The sequence below is a fragment of the Narcine bancroftii genome, chromosome 2 (genome assembly GCF_036971445.1).
Source record: "Narcine bancroftii isolate sNarBan1 chromosome 2, sNarBan1.hap1, whole genome shotgun sequence".
In the NCBI taxonomy this organism is placed as follows: Eukaryota; Metazoa; Chordata; class Chondrichthyes; order Torpediniformes; family Narcinidae; genus Narcine; species Narcine bancroftii.
Genome location: NC_091470.1, coordinates 313,275,566 through 313,299,115, shown reverse-complemented (window position 1 = coordinate 313,299,115; position 23,550 = coordinate 313,275,566). Strand labels below are relative to the sequence as shown.

General features: G+C 39.7%; 1 protein-coding gene and 1 long non-coding RNA gene across 14 annotated transcripts in view; one reads left to right on the top strand and one right to left on the bottom strand.

Moving 5' to 3' along the window:
- The window catches only part of trappc9 (trafficking protein particle complex subunit 9), a 650,990-nt gene that overhangs the window by 63,947 nt on the left and 563,493 nt on the right, over positions 1–23,550 (top strand). For 10 of the 13 annotated variants that reach the window (XR_011352375.1, XM_069921672.1, XM_069921675.1 and 7 more), the window contains 2 exons: positions 10,558–10,584; positions 20,029–20,150. Coding sequence is in view for 12 of the 13 variants with exons in the window: in XM_069921672.1 (XP_069777773.1) it covers positions 10,558–10,584; positions 20,029–20,150 (149 nt within the window). In the remaining variant the exon portion in view is untranslated. The remainder of the gene's footprint in view (positions 1–10,557; positions 10,585–20,028; positions 20,151–23,550) is intronic. The other 3 variants (XM_069921673.1, XM_069921676.1, XM_069921679.1) reach the window with 1 other exon arrangement.
- Positions 13,467–22,842, bottom strand: LOC138755532 (uncharacterized). The gene is made up of 2 exons (XR_011352376.1): positions 22,720–22,842; positions 13,467–14,537 (listed from the first exon to the last, which is right to left on the bottom strand). It is a non-coding gene; the product is annotated as an uncharacterized lncRNA (long non-coding RNA).

Here is a 23,550-nt window from a genome sequence, read left to right as displayed (position 1 = left end):
GACGTGCATGCTCTCAACGATGGCCACATCTCGTGCCCACTGTTCCAGAAGATCTTTTTGGAGCAGCTCCCTGAAGACATGAAGCTGCTCATTGTGGAGGAAGACTTCGACGTCCCCAGGAGGGTGGCTGTCTGAGCAGATCTGCTATGGTGATGAGGAGGTATGCCCGTGTTTCGCTTGAACAGGTGTCGGCACCTCATCATCAACGCCCAACCAAGAAGCCCATCGACCGACTGACCACCCGATCGACGCACCCCACCAGTGAGAAGTACGGTTTATATCATCAATGGTGTGGTACTGAGGCCCATTGACGCCGCTTCCCCTGTATGTTCCAGGGAAACACCAAGGCTGGCTGTTGTTGGTGGCTGCGACGACCGGCCAACTGCATAGCCCCTCCACATCCAAGACTCACTGTCGGGCCAACATTTCTTGGTGGACGCCAGGGCACAGTACAGTGTCCTTCCCCCATCCAGCTGGAAGCCTGCAGTGGCAAGGTGGGTAGAGCTTCAAGCAGCAAACGGCTCCAACATTTGGACATTTGGGGACAGACAATTCACCTGGAAGGTTACGTTGTTGGGCGAAGAACAACCATTACTGGGTGCCGATTTTCTGAGACCCAACTCACTACTGGTGGGGCGTCAGCTGGTACACGCCCAGACATTTCAGACGCTCTCACTCATGGGCACTTAACTTACCAACCCTCATCTACACTTGGTGAGTACTGCCGACAATGAATTCGCTCGAGTCTTGGTGGAATTCCCTTCCATTACTATGCCCCATTTCAACTCGGCGGAACCCAAACAATGGGTGAGTAACCAAATCATTGTGGAGGTTCCCTCCCTACCACCGAGAAACTCAACCTGGCAAGAGAAGAATTTCGAAGGATGGAGGAACACAGCATTGTATGGCACTCTGATAGCCCATGGGCCTCCCCCCTCCATACGGTACCTAATGCAGCTGGAGGTTGGAGGTCTTGCGGAGACTACTGCCGCCTTAACAAGGCCACCACGCCCGATAGATATCCTGTGCCCCATATCCAGGACTTCACCGCTAATCTTCGAGGGGCACGGATATTCTTTAAGGTGGACTTCAGCAGGGGTTATCATCAGATCCCAGTTCAGCCCGATGACATTCCCAAAACTGCCATTATAACCTACTTTGTATTTATTGTTTGAATTCCTCCTATGCCATTAGGGCTGAAAACACTAGACTTTCCAAAGGTTGATGGATGCAGTGGGCCGGGATCTGCACTTCGCCTTCATCTACCTTGGTGACATTTTAATATCCAGCCATATTCGCACCGAGCACGCTGCTCACTTAAGACCATTGTTCTACAGGCTAAGCGAGTTCCGTTTAACCATCATTCTGGCCAAGTACCAATTTGGCTGAGAGACCATTGATTTCCTGGGCCATGGCATTGACCAACGTGGGGCCAGGTCATTACCCATCAAAGTGGATACTATTCGTTCCTTCCCCAGACCAACTACTGTGAAGGGACTGCAAGAGTTTGCAGGTATGGTGAATTTTTATCATTGCTTCATACCTGCAGCAGCCTGCATCATGAGTCTGTTATTTCCTCTCATAGCAAGGCCCAGTTAAGACATTCAATGGACACAGGAGGTGACCGAGGCTTTCCAAGCAACCAAAGATGCCCTGGCCAAAGTAATCCTCCTTGTGCATCCCAGGACAGACATTGCAACCACCCTCACTGTAGATGCCTCCAACACAGCGGTTGGGGGTGTACTTGAGCAACTGGTTAATGGACAGTGGTAGCCACTGGCCTTTTTCAGTAAGCATCTTAGGCCACCAGAGCTCAAGTACAGTGCCTTTGATAGGGAGCTGTTAGTGCTATAATCTGGCAATTCAGCATTTCCGTTACTTCCTGGAGGGCAGGATGTTCAAAATTTACAAAGACCATAAACCACTTACCTTTGCTTTCGGCAAGGTGTCAGATCAGTGGTCAGTCAGGCAACAGCAACACCTGTCCTACGTATCTGAATTTTCTATTGTCATCGAACATATTGTTGGCAAGTCCAATGTGGTAGCTGATGCCCTATCCTGTCCGACCATCCTAACAGTGCATGATCCCGCCCCGGGTATTGACTATGCAGCCCTGGCAGATGCACAGCAAGCAGACCCTGACATACCAGCATACTGGACAGCACCTACCTGCCTGCAACTGGAGGACATCTAGATCACCCCAGGTAACCACATGCTGCTCTGCAACACCTCGAATGGTAAACCGTGCCCCATCATTCAGGTCTCACGGAGGAAGTGAGTTTCATTTTGGTCCACAATTTGGCTCACCCTGCTATCAGGACTACAATTAGAATGGAGGCCAACAGGTATATCTGGCACGGCCTCCGTAAAGAGGTCACTCAGTGGGCCAAGATGTACTCAGTGCCAGGCATCCAAGGTCCAGACGCATATTAAACATTTGAACCAGTACGCCGCCATTTCAGCCACATGCACATAGACAATGTGGGGCCCCTACCTGTATCCAGAGTTGCATGTTATTTATTGACCATGGTCGACCGGATGACTAGATGTCCAGAGGCTGTGCCGCTACCTGAAATCTCCACGGAGTCATGTGCACAGGCATTACTGAACACATGGGTGGCACTTTTCAGGGTCCCTGAACACTTAACATCTGACAGGATGCCCAATTCACTTCCAGCCTGTGGACTGTCTTAGCAAATGCCCTGGGGACTCGACTCCACCACACCACAGCATACCACCTGCACGTCATTGGGCTGGTGGAGAGGTTCCACAGGCACCTGAAGACAGCTCTGATGGCCCGAATCACTAGACTGAACAGTGCAAATGAACTCCCTTGAGTTCTGCAAGGAAAGAGGATCTCGACACATCCTCTGCTGAATTGGTCTATTGCGTGTCCCTAGTCATCCCGGGTGAAGTTGTGACTTGGGGGAGCTTCCGATGGCTATATTGTCTTGACTATGTGAGCCCTGGGCTCACTAGCCCCAGTTAAACCCTAGCTCATAGGCAAGCCAACACCTTTGTCCCAAAAAACTTTGCAGATTTTCACTACGTTTTTGTCTGATGTGGGGGCCAGTGGCACACCTTCAATGGCCTTATGAAGGGCCATACCACATTGTCAGACAAAACAGCTCTACCTGCGTGGCAGGGAGGAGACCTTAATGCTCGACCAGCTGCAACCTGCCTATTTGGATGTTAACCAGCCATTTACTCACCTGACCCCACAGTGCAGAGGTCAGCCACCAAAAGACAGTGTCCAATTGGTGGTTCTGGGAGGGGGCGGATCGTGTAGTGGCCTACAACCCACTCCACGGGCTGACACAGCAAACAGTCGTCGAAGAAGATGATTGGGCAGGCACACGCAGGATGAGACTCCCGCTCTCATAGGCTGCAGAATAGCAGTCGAATCAGTCAATCACAACCAGTGGATCACAGTGGGTCCTATCCGGGCCCCTGCAACAGGGACAACCAATCAGCAACCGGCCTCACTCAAGCTATGTTGGTGACACGTTTGGCTATTTATAAAAGGCAGAACTGCAGCCCAATAAAGTCAGTGTAAATTACATTCCATGGTGTGCAAGTCTTTTTTATCTCAAGCTATAACCCCATTACAATGATAAATTTCTCAGTGTATGCATTGTTTAATGTATATATCCCATAAATTTTCATGTGTTGCAGTTAACAGGTACTTGTAAATAAAGGCTATAATAGTAAATTAATGGAATCAAATTAAGACAATACATGATAAATATTCACAGTAATCCCAGTTCAAAAAATTACTTTAAATAGTAAAGACTGTTAATGATAAGTGTGCTGAGGGGAGGTTATCGGTACCTTCTGCCTGAAGGTAGTCGTGAAACAATATTGTGACCAGGGTGATATAGGTTCTTTGTGATGCTGGCTACCTTCTTGAGGTAGTGCCTCATATCGATGTTTGTGGTAGAAGGGAGATCAGTGCCTGCGATAGATCTGCCAAACAGCATTCTTTCCATAGTGTACCTGTCAAAGTGTCATAGAGTATCTAATGACATTCTAAACATCCTCAGACTCCTGAGAAAGTTAAGGTGCTGGTGTGCTGCCTTCTTGGTTGCTTCATGTGCTCGCTCCAAGAAAGGTGTTCTGAGGTATTGACTCCCAAGAAGTTGAAGGTTCTGATTCTCTTCAGCTCCTTCCCATCAATGCAGACTGATGCATAGCCCCTTGGTCTCACATTTAAACCCACAATGAGCTCTTTGGTAGTGGTGGTGTTGAGAGCAAGAATGTTGTTCTGGCACCTCCCAACCAGGTTCTCTATGTCCATCCTGAATTCTGACTCATTTATTTGACCAACAATAGTGGTTTCATCAGTGATTTTTGTTGATTTGAGTTGGAGCTGAACTTAGCTGCACAGTCAAGGGTATACAAGGAAAAGAGTAGGGAATTAAGCATGCAACCTTGGTATGTTCCTTTACTGTTGGCCAGTGAGGGGGAGGTGATGTTGTTGATCTGCACTGATTGGGTTCTTCCAACCCCAATGAGGAAGTCGAGGACCCATTTGCAGAGGGTTGAGCAGAATCCCAGGTTCTTTAGCTTGATCATGAGTTTTGCCAGAATAATGCCATTCAACTTTGAGCTGTCATCAACGAACAAAACCTGACATGGGTATCCTGTAGCTTAATTGATCTATCCAGTGCTGAGAGCCAGGGAGATGGCATCTGGCAAGACCTGATGTGACAATAGTCAAACTGAAATGGCTCCAGATCCTTGCTGAGATAGGAGCTGGTTTACTCAATAATCAACTTCTCAAAGCACTTCATCACGCTTAATGTCAGTGCCACTGGCCAATGGTGATTGAGGCAAATCACCTTGCTCTTCAGCACTGGATTGATGGATGTCCTTTTGAACCAGGTGGGGACATTTGACCACTGCAGCGAGAAGATGAAAATGTCGTTGGAACCTGCAGCCAGTTGGTTGGTTCACATAGTTTTGAAGGACGCGGTCAGGGCTAAAGTAAAACACGAACGTTTGTAGACACTGTGGTTGCTGTGAAAACACAATGCTAGAGAAATGATGAAGGGCTCAAGCCTGAAACTTTGGTAATTGTATCTTTATCTTTGCTATATAAAGTACGCTGTTTGACCATCTGTGATTGTGTTTTTACACCATCAGGGCCGGATGCTTCTGAGGATTTACCCTCCTGTAAGTTCTAGTTAACCCACAGTTTAGGAGTACAGATTCACAGGGGGCTGTGGTGAGTTGTGAGGGTTCTTGAATATTTTCTCTTTCAAGGATGGCAGAGTAGTAGAGCAGTTAGTGCAATGCTGTTACAATGCCAATGACCGTGGTTTGAATCTGGCACTCCCCATAGGGAGTTTATAGCTTTCCTCATGTCTGTGTGGGTTTCCTCCAACCCTTCAAAACATACTGGGTTTGGAGATTATTGGGGTAATTGGGCAGCACAGGTTAATGGGCCGAAGGATCAGTTACCATGCTGTATGTGTAGATTTAAAACAAAAAGTGAGCATAGCATTGAACTTGCCCAGAAACGATGTATCGCAATTCATGATCTGGCTTTGTTTCTCCTTGTATCATGGAATGGTATGCAAGTGGAGTCATAGCTTTTAGACAGGTACTTAAACCAGAGAATACAAAACAAAAGCAAGGAGGTTATTCCACAATTGAAAACAGGAAAGCTTAAGCTGGAGTATTATTTACGGTTTTATTCACTCAACTGTGGGCAGTTTCTGATACCCTCGATGGTATGCAGAGAAATTTATCTAGGATTTTGATTGGAATGGAACATTTCAGTTATGAGAATAGACTGAGTTTGATTTCCAGGGAACAAAGAAGGCTCTTTGGAAAATACAAAATTATGAAGGCCATAGTCAGGGTAGATGGTGAGAAATTTTACCCCTCAACAGAGGTGTCATGACAAAGATGAGGAAGAATTCATTTTGCTTGGAGGAGAGTTGGAATGCACTGTCTGAAGTTTGGTGGAGTCTGAGGAGAATTCATTTTGCTCGGAGGATCATAGCATAGATCAGAACTATTAAGATGAGCACCTGAAATGGCATGACATGGAAGGCCATGGGCCAAATGGTGGCTTCTTACTTGCTGGTATGGACACAAGGGGCATAAGGCCATTGACTAATACAAATGTTGAATGTGCATGTGTTTTGTAGGTGTACTTTTTTTCTCTCTTCTTGTCACAGTCCATAGATTCAAAAAGAATTGACTTCTCAATTCTCATATTTGCTGAAATGTAATTAACTAGCTTTCAATTATACAGGTTCTAGATACTCCTTATCCAATTAATTAATGAAATTTGCTTTCCTTTGTTTTTCCATTTCATGTATCTGATGAAATGGGAGAGGAAACAATACCCCTGCTTTTTCTGCATTTGGATAATTTGTAGGTGTATTGAATGATTCTCTCTTGTCAACAGCCACTCACATCCTCCATGTGGCCTGTCTTTGTTTTTGAGTTTGATCAATTGAGAATGACATAGTTTGGTTGCAACCTTCTGTAGAATAGTTTACTTAGATTTGCATAATTTAAACCATTTTGTTTGGAATTTGTCAATTGTATATTTTGTGTGAATTCAGTCCAGATTAATGGAAAATTAAATGACATCAATGAGTATGGAACTGTGCAATAAAATTAGCATAGTATTTCCTCTACATTACCTTTTCAATCTATAGGCATTAAAAATATGAAGTCCAATCAGAAGTCTATTCCGTTTCCAAAGTGCCTGAATGATGCATTATTGTCTAATATTGATGTATCCAGTCATCCATTCAATGCAATATAATACCAAGTATAAAAAGAAATAATGAACAGGATCATAATATGTGGCGCAGCCAACTAAAATTGACTTCTGATCATTAAAATGAAGCTGTTTCAGCCATATTCACTGGTCTCAGTGTTACTCATTAAAAAACAATGTTCCTTTATTGTGATTGGTATCTCATGGAATGCTGCAATGGGCATGTTTGGAAAACAGTTTGTGGTGCACTTTTAGCCAGAATCAGACACACACAAGGTAAAGACTGTACAAGAGGCTTTAATCCACAAAGACTTCCACAGAGCTAGGCTGGCTGTAGCTGCAGTAACTCTGAGTGAGCTTTGAGAAGCCGGCGCAGGCTTATATCCCGGAGGGTGATTGACTCCCAACCAGGTGGGGCTTGATCCCTTCAGGCCGACTGATTGACAGCCGGCCAGGTGTGGTCCTGTCCCCTTACACTCCTGCAGGTACAGAGGTTTTTCCCTGCAGTAGGCCGGTGGTGTACCACCACACAGTTTGTGATTTTTGGATAGATTTTGTTTTCTTTGCTCTTGAGGTTGCATTAAAGTTCTTGTCAAAGGATTCCTTACTTTGGAAGCAAATGGATTGATGAAGAATGTAATAACTCAGTAACTTGTGAATTGATAAAAGCCTTTAGGCCTTTCTTTCACATGTTGTCATTAGGTATCATGTTGGCTGAATGCATTCAGCATGGATTTTTTTTAACTTGTTGCTTTTTCAAGACTTTTTTTCCCCAACTGATTTCAGATTTACACACATGACATCACATCTACCCTGAGATTCTTTTTCCTGCAGGCAAGGCAGTATGACCATTAATTGGTAGTGCATAAAAACTGTACTCAATGTACATGTTAACCAATAAAGAAATGTAAACAAACTGCAATACAGAGAGAAAATAATCAATAAAGTGCACAAGTAAGAGTGTTTAAATGAGTCCCTGATTAAATTTGTTGTTGAGGAGTTTGATGGGGAGGGGTTGCAGCTGTTCCTGAATCTGGTGGTATAAGTCTTACACCTCCTTCCTGATGGTAGCAGTGAGAACAGACTGTGTCCTGAGTGGTGTGGATCCCTGATGATTGCTGCTGCTTTCAGGTGGCAGCATTCCCTGTAGATGTTCTCGATGGTGCAGAGGGATTTGCGTGTGATGTCCTGGGCTGTATCTTCTATCTTTTGGAGGGCTTTATTCTCAGGGGTTTTGGTGTCCCAATACCAACCAGCCTGTGATGCAACTGGTCAGCACATTTTCCATCACACATCTGAAGAAATTTGCCAAGGTTTCTAATGTTGCACTAAACCACCACAAACTCCTGAGGAAGCAGAGGTGCTGAAGTGCTTTTGTCACACTACTATTAGAGTGTAGGGTCCAGGCAAGATCTGAGATAGTCACTCCCAAGAACTTTCTACTCACCCTTTCCACCTGATCAATGGATCATGCACCTCTCGTTTTCCCTTCCTGAAGTTAACAATGGTTTTGGTGACATTAAGCGTGAGGTTATTGTTGGTGCACCATTCAGCCAAGTTATTAATATCTCTCCTGTATGCTGACTCTTTGTCCATTTTTATTCAGCTCACTACTGTGGTGTCATCAGCAAATTTGTAGACGGTGTTGTTGTCAGACTGAGCCAACCATTTATAGATATATAGCGAGTAGAGCAGGGGGCTAAGAATGCAACCTTGTGGTGCTCCAGTAGTGATGGAGATTGTAGAGATGTTCTTACCAATCCTCATTGATTATGGTCTGGTGGTGAGGAAATCCATGATCCAATTACACCAGTGGTTCCCAACCTTTTTTATGCCCCACACCCCTAAAAAATTTTAATATGTTCTCGAACCCCTTAATGTAATAATTTATTTAAGAATAAAGGTGAAGGTGACCAAAACAAATTTGTATCATCAATTTTTAATAATATATAAACAAAAATGAAACCTATGGAAAAGAAAAAAAAATTACAACAAATTAAAAGTTACATAAACCCTACAAAAAAATTAAATTTTCATCCATGCATGAAATTTCTTTAAAAAAATTAAAGAACTAATGTTCAAATGTTCATAAGGCAATTTAAATTTAATTACTCTTTTTGTTCCTGTTTATTACTTGAGTTTTTCAAAACATGGCACTTTGTTGCTGATAGCAACCCACACATCTGCCTGAGCACCCAAGCGATTTCTAGATTTTGTCTTGATTGACAAAAGGGCACTAAATCCAGACTCGCATAAGTATGTCGTCGCGAATGGGATGAGCACAGTTAGTGCTTTTTCACAGTCTTGGAAACGTGTCCATTGCCGAACACCAATATTGTTCCAAAGTTTTGCTTTCAAACTGCATTTCAAGAACACGATTTGTGTGCAGTTCAATAAGATCATCCTTCAGCTCTTCGCCATCTGACATATTATCCGAATTGAAGGAGTATGGATTTATAAAAAAACTTGAAATACTATCTTGCACCCCCGGTTGGGAAACCCTGAATTACACTGTGGGGTGTTGAGTCCCAGATCTTGGAGTTTGCTGATCATCTTTAAGGAGATGATGGTGTTCAATGTCGAACTGTAGTCGATACTGGCAATCAAATATTTTTAAGATCAACATTTGTATGAGAAAATGTTTACCCATAAAATGGGAAGGAAGGAAGGAAATCTGTTTGCCTGTCGGTGCAATTAAGTTTTTCATCTACATCATGTGCTTCATCCAGATCTGGCTGCTATTTTACTTTCTTTATAAACAGTTTTTCCCTTTTTACAGTTTGCTTGGTATTCAGTTATTGCTGTTTTTGTGCAGGTACCATTTGTAAATTTTAATGCTTTTGACCATTGCCTTCTGCTTGGCCTCCACTCTCATTTTGTTTCATCCCTCTTCATCACCTGGTTAGGTATATTGGTATCTGGCTTTGTATATTGGCATCTGGCTACTTGTCTTCATGCCTGCTCACCTGTTGCCCTCCTGCCAGTGTTTATTTTCTCCTCAATGTTCTTTTCCGATAAAGGTATATATTTATTTGAAACATTTTTGCAAGCTGAATTATCATTTCCTTTTCAAGAGAAAAAAGCAAAATGTCTTGAAAAATTATTATATCCCTCATTTTAATTGTGAGACAGCCTTTTTAAGTGACTTATATCTTGTTTAAAAAAAGTTTTTGACAGTCACTGTCTTTATATTAATCCTATTCATTTCTCCTTCTGATACAACTGAAAAAAATTTTGCATTTCCTGATTTTCTGTAAATGTGTATGTATTGGGTAATTTTAACTGTTTGATTTTGACCATCCTTTAGACATTTAAAGAAAAGGGCTGAGTGAAAAATTGCCTTGCAGTGAGCCAATCATCTGAGCTTGAGTAGAAAATGTTCTACTTCTCCAAACACTGCAACAGGCTTGTTTGGGCTATTTGAGTGAGGGAAGTTTGCAAATTATATAGTTTAAGCAGGAGAAAATTTTGATGCAAGGAAATTATTTGGAAACTTTCAAATTTTTATTCATATTGTCCAGGAGATTTTTGTTTAGTATGATCTTCAAGCACAGGCTGATGTTTGTTTACATAATTGATACCTAGGTCCTTCAGTTTCATAAAAAAAATAATTCTGTTCTTTTTTAAAAAAAGAACTTGGATGCAAGATTGAGAAGTTAAAACTACCTAGAATACTGTATTGCAAGTAGGGTAAAATGCAGGGAGTTAGGTAATTCTAAGATGTTACCTTTTGGTACATTGAGTAGATGAAATGACAATATTTTTTTGTATAAGTGTGCAAAGGGAGTGAAAGAATTATTTGTTCCTACTTCTAGGGGCACAGGAAGTTCTCATTGATCCAGGTACTGTACTTCTCTGCTTTATTAACTTGAATATTGCTATTGTTTATTATTTCTTGTATGCTTTTGTTCTTTTGCGAATGGTGACAAACTTCACATGCTTTCCTTAACTGTTGCGATCTCTCTCTAAATAAACAGCATCATGGGATAAATTTAATATTTTGAAAGCTAATATTTTGTGCTTGATATCTTGTGCTGATCAGTTTTCAGAATCTAGGAAATAGGGAATAATTGAAAATTGGAGCCATAGTTAAAGTCCCGAGATTAGATCAAGACACAACATCACTATCAGTCACAGACCTACCAGTAGAGATACAGGCATGATGTATTGATTGTGTTGTAATAATCTTGGGGGAAAAAAATACAAAAAACTGAGATTCATGAGATATTCTGAGTACAGATAGAATGGAGACTTTGGTTAAATGTGCAAGAAAGAAATGGAAGGCTTGAAGCATGCCCCAAGGATGATTTGTGCTGGATTTTAAAGTGATTCATTGAGCAGAATTTGGTGGAAAAAATTATTTGGAATTAGTTTGTTTCATTTTTCTTGAGCAATGTTACCTGAGGGCATCTATTAACCTGTTGTTGTTCTTGATTTTTTTTCCCCTTCATTACGATCATTATTTTGCTGTGTGGGGTAAAATATTTATCGGAACATACAGTATACAGCCTTTTAATCAATAATTTCTATTGTTTATGAAAGTGAAGATACAAGAGGGCCCAAAACTTTAGTTAATGGTGCCAAAGGGATTTTTGGTACAAATTCAATGTGAAAAGAAAGGAATAACAAATGTGATTAAGATGAATTAAACCAAAGACAAAGAAAAACAAAACTTCAAGATATGGCACAGATGGTGGGGTACTGAAGGATGACCAAGATGCCAGAACTGAAATAAAGCTAGATTAAAGAAAATATTGGAAAGCAATTGGTGCCTATGCAGTTGGATTCACCAACATTTGGGTATATCCCAGACTTGCATTCACAAGCTTTAGATTTGTGTATGCAAATCTAGGGCAAGGTGATAGCTAGATATTGGCACATATGGAATAAAATAGAAATTTCCAGTATTTTATTGGGAAAACCTGTTTTTTTTTTTCCAGTCCCATGCTAGACAGTAATGAATCAGATCAGTGGGTTTCCTCCCCATGAGATAAAGGGGAGAGAAAGCAAATTATTTAAAGTTTTTAATTTAAAAAAAAAACTTTTTAATCTCTGATTTTTGTTAACATTTAAATGACTACTTAGCAGTTTTCATTTTTAAATGCTTTGGGCCTCTTACAAAAGAACGTAAATGTGTTTTTGGCGTGGAACTTCAGTTGTCATTTAAGATTTTGATGTCGAGTCCATTTTTCTAGTTTCTGAATGCAGGGAATTGAGAATTAGTATGATCAGCTCTTTGCATCAGGTTAGGAAAATTTCAAAAGTGGAGTACCCAAGACACAAGACTGGAAGAGTTTCAAAATGGAATGAAGTATGGTTGTAGAGTGATTTGTTCAAGAGGATATTAATCGCAAGGTCTTGACCAGAAATCCTCTGAGAACTATGTTGCAGGTTCTTAAATTTTGACAGGAATTTGAGTTTATTGATGGAAAGAGAGAGGCTGATCAAGAAAGAACAAAAATATTGTGAGTTTAGAAGTTCAGATATTTGAAAGATGGGCCAGTTTGAAGAGGCATGATGTAATGCCATGGTTCGGAGAGGGAAGGTATGATACAATGGAGGGAGACCTTGGTGATGAAGAGGATGCATCATTTGAAGTTATGCTCAGTATTGCTCAGGCTATCAAAGTTGAAGGCTGTCTGGACAGTGGTCAGGTGTTGACTATAACCATGCTAATAGGGAGGTAGAAATGCATAATTGTGTAAAGTAGTAACTGTTCTCAATCTAATTGCCATTTGTAACTCCCATGAATTAATTCCTTCCTAGTTTTGTGTGTTGTTAAAGTGTTCATCCAATACTTGCATTTATTTCATAACTAGTAAATAAGATTAATTGTGCATGTTTATATAAAATATATGAATATTTTAAGTAGTTTTATCATGTTCTTTTTTTTACAAAAGATTTGTCTTGCTAAACAATTGCTGGGGGAGAATTGCAGAGTTTCATATTTTCATACTTTGAAGAACATTTCAAGTTGCATTTTATTTTTTGCATCTTAACTGCACTTTATTTCACACTATTAAATAGCCAGTGTTTGAAGCTGATGTCTTTAAACAGATGGACAGACCTAACTTGTCCATGCCAACTAAAGTGTGTGCTGAATCTAGTCCAATTTGCCTGTATTTGGCCTATGTTCCTCTGAACCTTATGAATTTTTTGTACCTATGTATATGCCTTTTAAACATTGCTGTTAAACCCACATCTACAATTTTCACTTCCTCTGGTAGCTTATTTCACATACCAGTTACATTCTGTTTGATGAAAGGGTCCCTTTGAGTCCTTTTTTAAATGTTTTCCCTCCCACCTAAAATTTATATCCATATGTACCAGGGAATTCAGCAGGTCACAAGCATCCATAGGAAATAAAGGATATTCAGCATTTCAGGCCTGGGCCCTTCATCAGGAATAAAGAAAACATAAGCAGATGTCTGAATAAAAAGGTGGGTGTGGCAGGGGGGGGGGGGGGGGAAAGTAACGGGACGGAGCACAAGTTAAGGTGTGGGAGGTGGAGGATGCCGGTAAGGGGGTAGAAGAGAAAACTGAAAGGAGGGAAGTTCTTTTGATAGGTGGGGATCTAGAAGAAATGAAACAGAAGGATAGGGAAGGAGAGACACGAGGGACTGAGTTAATGGAAATTGGAGAAAGTGCCATTAATGCTGTCTGGTTGGAGACTGCCAGTTTTTGTTCCTTCAATTTGTAGATGGACTCATTTAGCAGTACATGAAACTGTGAACAGGCATTTTATTGTGACAATGGTGTGTGGAATTAAAATAGTTGGGCACTGAGAACACCTTGCTGTGGACAGAATGAAGGCTGTCAATTTCCCACAAGCTCTCTTTGTTCTTCAACACTGTTGCCAAAAATACAGTGACGATCTTATCTCTGCCTTCCTTGATTTTGCATGTTCTGTAAGATTGTCTCTCTGCCTCCTACATTCCAAGAAGAAAAGTTCTACCCTATTTGGTCTTTCTACACCCTTCCCAGCTCAGTGACATCTTTCCTGTAGTTGGGCAACCAAAACTGCACACAGTAATCCAAGTATAATCCCATCGTCATCAAGTGCAGTGCAACACCCTTGCTCCTATATGCAAAGCATTGACCAATCAGTGCTGGTGTACCACAAGCTACTTTGCTGCAGGTCGAACAGGAACTGAATAAAGGAAAAAAAAGCTATAATAGTAGACTGTACATGAAATGAAAAGGCGTTACCATAGTGCAAGAAGAATGTGATGTTAAAACACTCCAGACAGTTACGATGATTAGTGTATCAAGGTGGTCGTCCAAGAGCCTGATAGCTATTGGAAAGGAATCGTTCTTGAACCAAAAGATCTGCTGTTCTTTAGTCTTCTGTACCTTCTTCATGAAGGTAACAATGAAGATGTTGTGCCGGGGGTTCTTTGAGAGGCAGCCTCTCACCAGGATGTCTTCAATGGATGAAAGGTCAGAGACTTTGATGGACCTGGTAATGATTGCAACCAACTGCAACCTTCTGAGTTCCTGGGCACTTGAATTGGCAAACTATGATCCACCAGTAAGTATATTCCACACTTGTGTGTGTGTGTGTGTGTGTGTGTGTGTGTGTGTGTGTGTGTGTGTGTGTGTGTGTGTGTGTGTGTGTGTGTGTGTGTGTGTAGATGTTTGATTTGGGCATTCGACAACATGCGAATCTCCTCAACGTATCGGCATTAGTATACCTTCTTCAAGGTATACAAGAGGCCTCGATGTGCTAGCTCCAGGAAAGGGTCTTCTGAAATATGGACTCACATGCCATCAATAATCTTTTGGACTCCCCTTCCTAAAATTAATGATAATCAAGAATTAGAGATGCTGGAACCTTGAGCAGGTAGTCATACAGTGAATTTCAAGATTGTAGTGAAATTAAGTGGGATCATGAGCTTTACAAATGGATCACAAAAGTAAGTTAACCATAATGCGTCTTTGGACAATGGTTTGGCCAAGTGTATCTCATGTTTGTGGCACTATACTTTTGGGGGAGGAGGGGAGTTGAAAACTTAAAGTGCAGAAATTATGAACTGGACAAGGGTTTTATAAGCTTCTGAAGTTGCATTGTTTAAACTTGGAGATTTCATCATTCATGTTAATCCTGTTAGGCAAAAGGTTTTAAGATCTTGATTTATTATTAACTGGTGCACTTACTGACTATAACAGATACTTTTTAAACTCATTGCCCAGATCAGAAATGTGAAAGGTACATGTAAGCAGCTGGCATTTGCAATAGATTTCACTGGAACAAAGAAGGGTAGAGATTTGTGTTGTTGAGTTACCATTGGTTATCTTTTTAATGTGTCTGTTGTAAACAATTAGGAACATTAAATTTGTACCCAAGATCTATGTATTTCTCAGAATGTCATAATCACTGTTGCTACACATACTTGCAGGATTCCTGTCTTGGAAATTCCATTTTTTGTTAAACTGAATTCAGAGCACAGTACGTTGACATAACTATAGTACTAACAGTTGATGCATTTTCAAAATTCCATTGATAATGCACATAAAAATCTTTCCTTTATTTCCCTGCAAAGACCTACAGAGGCACTATTAATGCAGTGCTATTATAAAGAGAAGGCAGAGAAGCAAAAGAGAGTCCATTCAGATCCTGTCCATGGATCCTGCTGTCTCCTGTACCTCCATAATTTCCTTTGCTCTCCAGCCTGCCCTCTCCAGTGAAGAACCCAAGTTCAAGGCATCAGAGTTGCGCCTCCTTGATCCTTGATTCTGAACTGTTAAAGTGTTTGGAAGCTGTTGCCGCACAAGGCTATTTTGGGAACTACGGTTACATCGCACCTACTTAAATCTGAGACTTAGTACCTGGTTTTCAGAAGCAGGCCACCACTAGTCTGCTATGAAGCTTTAACTGCTGAGCCCCAAGTTCTGCTACTGTGGTTTCCTACTGACTAGGTTCCTTTCCAAGGCTTCTCCTTTGTGGCCACTCTATTACCCTGTGGAAACCCATTGCTTCCTCAGCTCCTGGAACCCTTGAATCCTGGGCTGTCGAATATCGTTGACATCTTTGATCTGGACTCTGAGGAAATCTTTGCAAATATTGCCCTGTCTATAGGCAAGTTCAATCTGCATGGAGCCATTGGATGGAACATTCAGGCAATAGAACTCTGTAGAGGAGCCACTGAAGGTTTTGGCTCTGCTCTCCATTCTTCGTGAGTCTGCACCAGTGGCAGGCAACCACAGCAGTGCCACCATCATGTTAGGTTTGAGGCATGTTATCAGTTTTCAGGAAATGTCTTTCCTGGGTGCAGTTTTGGTCACCTACCTACTGGAAAGTAGAGTGTCTGGGAATGAGGGAAAATTTGATAGGTGAATACAATTATGAAGGAAATAGACAAGATGTATGTAAGCAGGCTTTTTAAATTGAGGTTGGGTGAGACAAGAACAAGAGGACATGAGTTAAAGATGAAAGGTTAAATATTTAAGAGTTACCTTAGGGGAACTTCTTCACTCAGAGTGGTGAGAGTGTGAAACAAGTTGCCAGCAGAAGTGGATGTGGGTTTGAATTCAAGGTAGGGACATAGATGGGAGCGTATGGAGGCTATGGTTCTGGATGCAGGTCGATTGGACATGACATAGACGAGATGGTCTGAAGGGGCTTTTCCTGTGTGGCAGTATTCTGTGGTTCAGTTGATTCAATATCTTATCAGTTTGTCTCAAATAATTTATTTAGAGTTGTAAAATGTTGTTTGCTCTTTATTTGGTGATAAGGTTGTAGTTGAAGATGCACAACACCTTATTTATTCCAGGAACAGCCAAAATACTTACCGTGTAACTTTTGGATATTTATTCTTGGTTGCCTAATCATTGGAAATGGGTTTTAAGACCAACTTTAATGATTTGTGCTTTATTCTGGAGGTCTGAAGCCTGGCTTGATATATTTTTTTGAATATTTTAATTTGAGAATTTTCAATCAGCATGAAGTCAAAATGAAGAATAATCAAAAAGAAAAACATCAATATCAATAATATTAACAAAATAATGCAAATATCGATCCACATGTCAATATTAAAGAAAGTGAGAAAAAAGTCAACATGTCTTTCGATTATTATAAACAAAAGAATTACAGTAATACCACAAAAATGCAAATTCAATGTCCATATTGAACCAAAGGAAGGAAAAGATAATAGAAAGATAATAGAGAGAAAGAAGAACAAAATAAAAGGAACCCACCCACCCCTCAAGAAATAAGAAGAGAAAGAAAAAGAAAAGATTGGCTTCACCAAGGATAAACCCCACTCCCATCAAGGGACAAATAACCTGACGTATCTAGGGTCATCAGTTCTGCGAGCACCAGGGCAAAAGACAGGAGGAAGGAATCGTTAAAGGTTTACTCCGATTTACATTGGGTATGAATTCCATATTCTTGAAAATACATCCTATCTGTTTCTGAGGTTATAGGCGATCTTCTCCAGGGGAACACAATTATGCATTTTTATCTTCCAATTAGGCTAAACCTAATTGGGAATCAGATTTCCAAGTAACTTCTATGCATTTCCTGGTCACTGCTAAAGTGATCTTAATGAATTTTAATTGATATTTCAACAGCCTCATTTTAGGTCTCGTGTCTTCTAAATTCCCCAATAAAAATAATTCAGGTGCCTGAGGGTATTGAATTCCAGTAATTTTTTTCCCCCAGGAGATTACCCTAATCTTTCCAGAAAGGCCTCACTTTAGGGCATGACCAGGTTGAATGCAAGAAAGTTTGATATTTCCGATTTCAATTTATGTAATTTTTGTGGAGTGAGGGAAATCTGATGCTAAAAGTTGTATTGCACCAGTTGATATCTTGCATTGATCGTGTTCATTATGATGTCCCGTCATAAGTTGGACCAGCAAAATGGATCAATTTCTATACCCAAATCTGATTCCCACCTTTGTCTTGATTTATCAAGCCCTTGTTTAGGGGTTCCTGCCTGAAGTAAAGAATACATTTTTGAAATAATTTCGCTGCACTGTGGTAAGGTTAGTGCTGGACCTAATTTGTCCTGTAAATAAGATCTTTACTTAGATCGCAGGAAAAAAAGATGTATTTCAAACTCCCTATTTATTCCTAATTTGCTGAAATGTCATAAATTGTCCCTGCTCATAACAATCCTCAATACACTTGACCCCTCTCTGGGACCATGTATCCAGGATTTTATTAACAATCGTTAATGGAATTATTTTGAGCCAGGGGTGTTTTGGGTGAAAGACCCTCCCCCTTGACCCCATTTTGACAATTAATTTTATTCCATATTGTAATTATATGCTTTAATAGGGGGGCTTCTTTAGGGCCAGATAATAATTTAAAATTCCATTTAAAGGTTTTCTGCTATCCCCGCACAAACCTTATATAACTCCACTTTTACTCCTCTGTCAACGCGGGAGATAAGAAACTTCAATTGGGTTGCCCAAAAATAATTTTTGAAATCTGGGAGTGTTAATCCTCCCAATTCATAATTTCAAGTTAATTTATCAAGAGTCTCTTGAAAGGCTTACCTTTCCACAGAAACTTTCCGATGCATTTATTAAGGTTTTGAAAGAATTTGAGGTATAGGAACAGGCAAACTTTGAAAAGAATCTTGTACTTTAGGCAGCACATTTACTAAGATCATCCTGAATTTTCCGAAGCAAGGGAAGATATTTCAACTTTAATTCTGCAGGTTGTTATCTACCTTAATATCTAAATATTTAATCTCATTGAGCAGCCACTTAAATTGAGAATTTCTCTTAATTTGTTCATAATTCTCAGCTGTAAGTGGCATAACTTTGCTCTTGTCCCAATTGACTTTATAACCCAATAAAAGCTAGATGGCAATTTTTGTAATGAGTTAACTGATTCTGTCAAGTAAATCAGTAAATAAATTAATTTTATATTCTTCCTGATTGATTCTGGATCTGGACAGATGGATTCCGCTAACAGTTCAATAGCCAGGAGAGAAAGACGGAGATAATGGACAACCTTGTCTTCTAGATGTGGACATTGGGAGTGCTGCTGAAATTTGACCATTAGTTATCACTTTAGCTTTAGGCTCAGAATATAGAGCTCTAACCCAATTAATAAATGTTTGTTCTAGTCCAAAGTGTTGCAGAACTTTGAATAAAAAGCCCAACTCCAGTCTGTCAAGGGCTTTCTCTGCATCTAGAGCCATGGCGACACTCAAGTCATCTCTTGTTTGTATCAGATGTATATTCAGACATTGTCTGCTGATTGCCTCCCCTGCACAAAGCCAGTTTGATTGGCAACTTATTTGCCTAAATTAGTAAATGCTAATCTATTTGCCAAAGCTTTTGCAATAGTCTTATAGTCCATATTCAAAAGTGATTATAAAATGACGGTTTCAGGGAATCCTTATCTTATTTGGAAATCACCGTAATAACTGCAGTCAAAAAGGACTCCAGGAGGCTGTGCCTGATCTAATACCTCCATAAGCAGAGGTATTAATAAATCTTTAAATTATTTATAAAATTCCAGTGGAAATCTGTCCTCTCCCAGGATTTATTAATTTGCAAGGAGGCTAATGGTTCCCCTATCTCAATTTGAGTAAAATGAGCATTCAACACTTCCCTTTCTTTGAAATTCAAATTTGGGAGATCCAATTGTGACAGGAAACTTGCCTGGCTTGTTATCTTGCATGCAATGCAGCTTGTTCTACCCAAGTTATATAGTTCTTAGTCACTGAATGCATGTTCTCTTTACTGTACTGTATTCTGTCGCAAAGGCATGCAACTGCATGCTTTATCAATTCCTTCTTTGTGGCTTTTGTGGACTCTGGGGAAAAATTGACTTGAAAGTACCATTTCTTTCTCTCGAGTATTGGACCATTTCCATAGCTTGTTCAATTGTCGAACTCTTGATAATGCAATTTTGTGAATAGTATTTCCAAAGCAAAGTGTGGAAGGAGAATGTGTAGAGAATGACATTTTAGTCTTAGTTATTCGTTATCATGGACTTTGCATTATGGAGCCCTTATTCTGTCAACTCATTTTGTCTAATCTATGAGCTAGCAAAAAACAAAAGTTGAAAAGCCCTACTTTTCACCATAAATTTGAGTAACATACCACCCAACTGCTCATTGCCAAGGATTTTGTAGTGCCATTACTTAATGTTTTATTTAATGCTTGCAGAAAGGAAAGTAGCCTGTGTTGGTCTTTGTCTGGAAAATAATTCATGAAGTGTATTGGGTGTGAAAATGAATGCGTTGTTGCCTTTTTTTGTTGCTGGGTTGGAAAAAATTAAGATTTGCACATGCCTTTTCAATGCTTTTTTAAACTTCTAGGTGCATTGACAACAAATGGTATCAGCGCAGACACTAGTGCAGAGATTGGAAGAGCGAAGAACTGTTTGAGTCCCGAGGATATTATTGACAAATACAAGGAAGCCATTTCTTACTTTGGGAAGGTAATCATGAAACTTGTTGCAAATTTGAGATTTCTGTGGCATTCATTCATTATTGAAATTCAATGCATCTTTTCATTTGAAGTTTTAATGCATTGAATTGTATTTTCAAAAATGCCATAACCTTGAATGCATTTCTTTGACATAAACAGATCTTGATTTGTCTTGGGAAATCTTCATAAAGCATTGATTATATAACTTTTAGCAGAAAATTTGATAAACTCCAATTTTACAGAATCTTTTATTTTTTTTTAAAAGTGAAAATTTTAGACAAAAAAGACCATAAGGTGTTTAATAAGTCACATCAGACTGAGTTGCTCTCTACCCCTTCCCCCATCAGTGCACTTTCACAGAATTGAAACTTTAATAAGAAACTCTTTTGTGCAGAATAGTATTTTAAAATGTTGTGTAAATTGTTGATTGGTCTTCTGTCAATTTAGACTGTTTAGAAAGAAACGATCATCATAAAACATAATTAAACTAGTACATTGTATAGACATTTGAGGACTTTGAACCTTTAACATTGGAAATTTTTAAACCCAGTGAAAGAATGCAGATAATGCCAATGGTGCTTCAGCTTGATTTCAGCAGCTCGGGTCACAATGACTAAAACAATTCTCAGTGGAGCTCCTGTTGTTTGTGATATTAATTCTTTATTCTACTCCTTTTAACCTATCTGCAGTCTAAAACTGTTATAACAGTGTCCATGCAAGTTTCTGAAACAGCATTTTTTCTTTCGTTACAACATGGTTCAGGCAATGAAACTCACTTACTCTGTCTGAATCAAAACTGAACTTTTCTCCTGTAAGTCATCCATCTGTGGTGTGGTCTCAATTTTAATTTTTCCAATGACACGGGCTGACTGGTGGAAAAAGTGGTATGCAAAAACTTGGACACCCCTGGTCAAAATTTCTGTTACTTTGAATAGCTAAGTGAGTAAAAGATTAAACATTTCTTTAATATTTTAAGCAAGGTTACTTTTTTATTTCCATCTTTTATAGTTTCAAAATAACAAAAAATGAAAAAGGCCCGAAGCAAAGGTTTGGGCACCCTTTGTGGCCATTATTTAGTAACACCTTCTTTGGCAAGTATCGCAACTTGTAAACACTTTCTGTAGCCAGCTAAGAGTCTTTCAATTTTTGTTTGGGAAATTTTCACCCATTCTTTCTTGCAAAAGGCTTCTAGTTCTGTGAGATTCTTGAGCCATCTTGCATGCACTGCTCATTTGAGGACTATACACAGATTTTTGATGTTTAGGTTGGGGGACGGTGAGGGTCGTGTCAAAACCTTCAGCTTACACCTCTTGAGGTAGTCCATTGTGGATTTTGAGGTGTACTTAGGATCATTATCCTTTTGTAAAAGCCATCCTTTTTTCATCTTCAGCTTTTTTTACAGACAGTGTGATTGCTTCCAGAATTTGTTGGTATTTAATTGAATTCATTCTTCCCTCTACCAGTGAAATATTCCCCCGTCACTGACTGCAACACAAGCCCAAAGCATGGTCAATTAACCCCTGTGCTTAACAGTTGGAGAGGTGTTCTTTTTATAAAATTCTGCACCTTTTTTTTTCTCCAAACATGCCTTTTAGCTTCAACAGTCCACAGGATTTGTTTCCAAAATGCATCAGGCTTGTTTAGATGTTCCATTGCAAACTTTGACACTGCATTTTGTGGTGAGGATGCAGGAAAGGTATTCTTTTGATAACTCTTACATGAAGGTTATATTTGTGCAAGTGTAGCTGGACAGCAGAAGAGTGCACCACCACTCCAGAGTCTGCTAAATCTTCCTGAAGGTCTTTTACAGACAAATGGGGGTTGGGGGGGGCGGTGGGGGAAGGGGTTTGATTTGCCTTTCTAGCAATCGTACGAACAGTTCTCTCTAAGTTTTCTTGGTCGTCCAGACCTCAACTCAACCTCCACAATTCCTGTTAACTGTCATTTCCTAATTACTTCATGAACTGAGGAAATGGCCACCTGAAAATGCTTGGCTATCTTCTTATAGCCGCCTTCTGCTTTGCAGGCACCATTTATTTTAATTTTCAGAATGTTAGGTGCGAGGTTTGAGGAGTCAGAATAATTATAAAGCTTTGAAATATGTATCACCTGGGCTTTCCTAAAGATGACTGTGAACAAGCTAATTAAGGTCGGAGACCTTGGTAAAAGTTATCTGAGAGCTCAAATCTCTTGGGATGCTCCTTTCCTTTTTTTTTTCAACTCTAAAATTGTACAAAACAAAAATAATACATGAATCTTGCTTAAAATGTGTAATAGAATGTTTCATATTTAACTTTTGGAGATCAGTTATCTTCTACTCACTTAACTATTCAAAGAAACAGAAGTTTTGACCAGGAGTACCCAAACATTTGCATGCCTGTGTATGCCCTACAGCCTGCATTGTACATCGATCCACATTTATTTGTTTTTAGTCTCATTTTCTAATTGATCTCACAGCTAATTTTGCAATTTTCTTTAACTCCATTAACCCATCAACTGTATAACCTTAACAACATATTCCCATTGCAACTCTGGGCTCACCCCATCACAGAATTTCCCTTTGTCTTATCCATCCTTACCTCGCCATCTCTGTAAATTATAATGAATGTTTTGTTCTCTATTTCTTTCATTCTTGTTAGTAATCATAGGTAAAAAAAATACATTGGGAGAATAGGAGCACATAATCAGAAAGGGGGAAAAAAAATCACTATATGACATCATATGATATAACATTGGATGACACCACAATGAACAAATATGTTCTCATCACCCCAAAGAGAGAAGAGAGAAGAAATAAAATTAAATATAGTCTGGAAGGGAAAATAATTATACTAAGTCATGTGGAAATATTTTATAAAAGGTCGCCAAGACTCCTCAAATTTAACACACTTGTACGACTCCTAACTTTCTCTAAACTGAAACATGACATAATTTGAGAGAACCATTGAGTCAAAGTAGGTGGATTCATATCTATCTATTTAAATAAAATAGCTCTTCAAGCCAACAATGTAGAAAAGGCTACAACTTGATGTGTGGAGGTGGGAAGTTTTGTTCTCAATAAGTTCTGATGCTGGATCTTTGACCTGAAACTTCAACTCTTTGTCCACACTGTTGTCTGTTGTCTGTTGTGCTGAGTACTTCCAGAATTTTTGTTTTAAGAGCAGGTTTCCTGCCTATGCAGATTTGATTTTTCAAAATGTTAGTCAGTCTGCCCTTCTTAACTGACTCTGTCGTTCTGTTGAGCAGAGTAAGCATGTTACAATTTGTGATGGTGCCTATTTTGAATTGGCTGATATTTAAACAAATATCTGTCAATGGTGGTTTGATGGTCATTTCCATTTAGCAAATCACAAATTGAAAAGTGTTTTGAAAATCAGACATTTGCATGATCTGCAATATTACTGAGGATT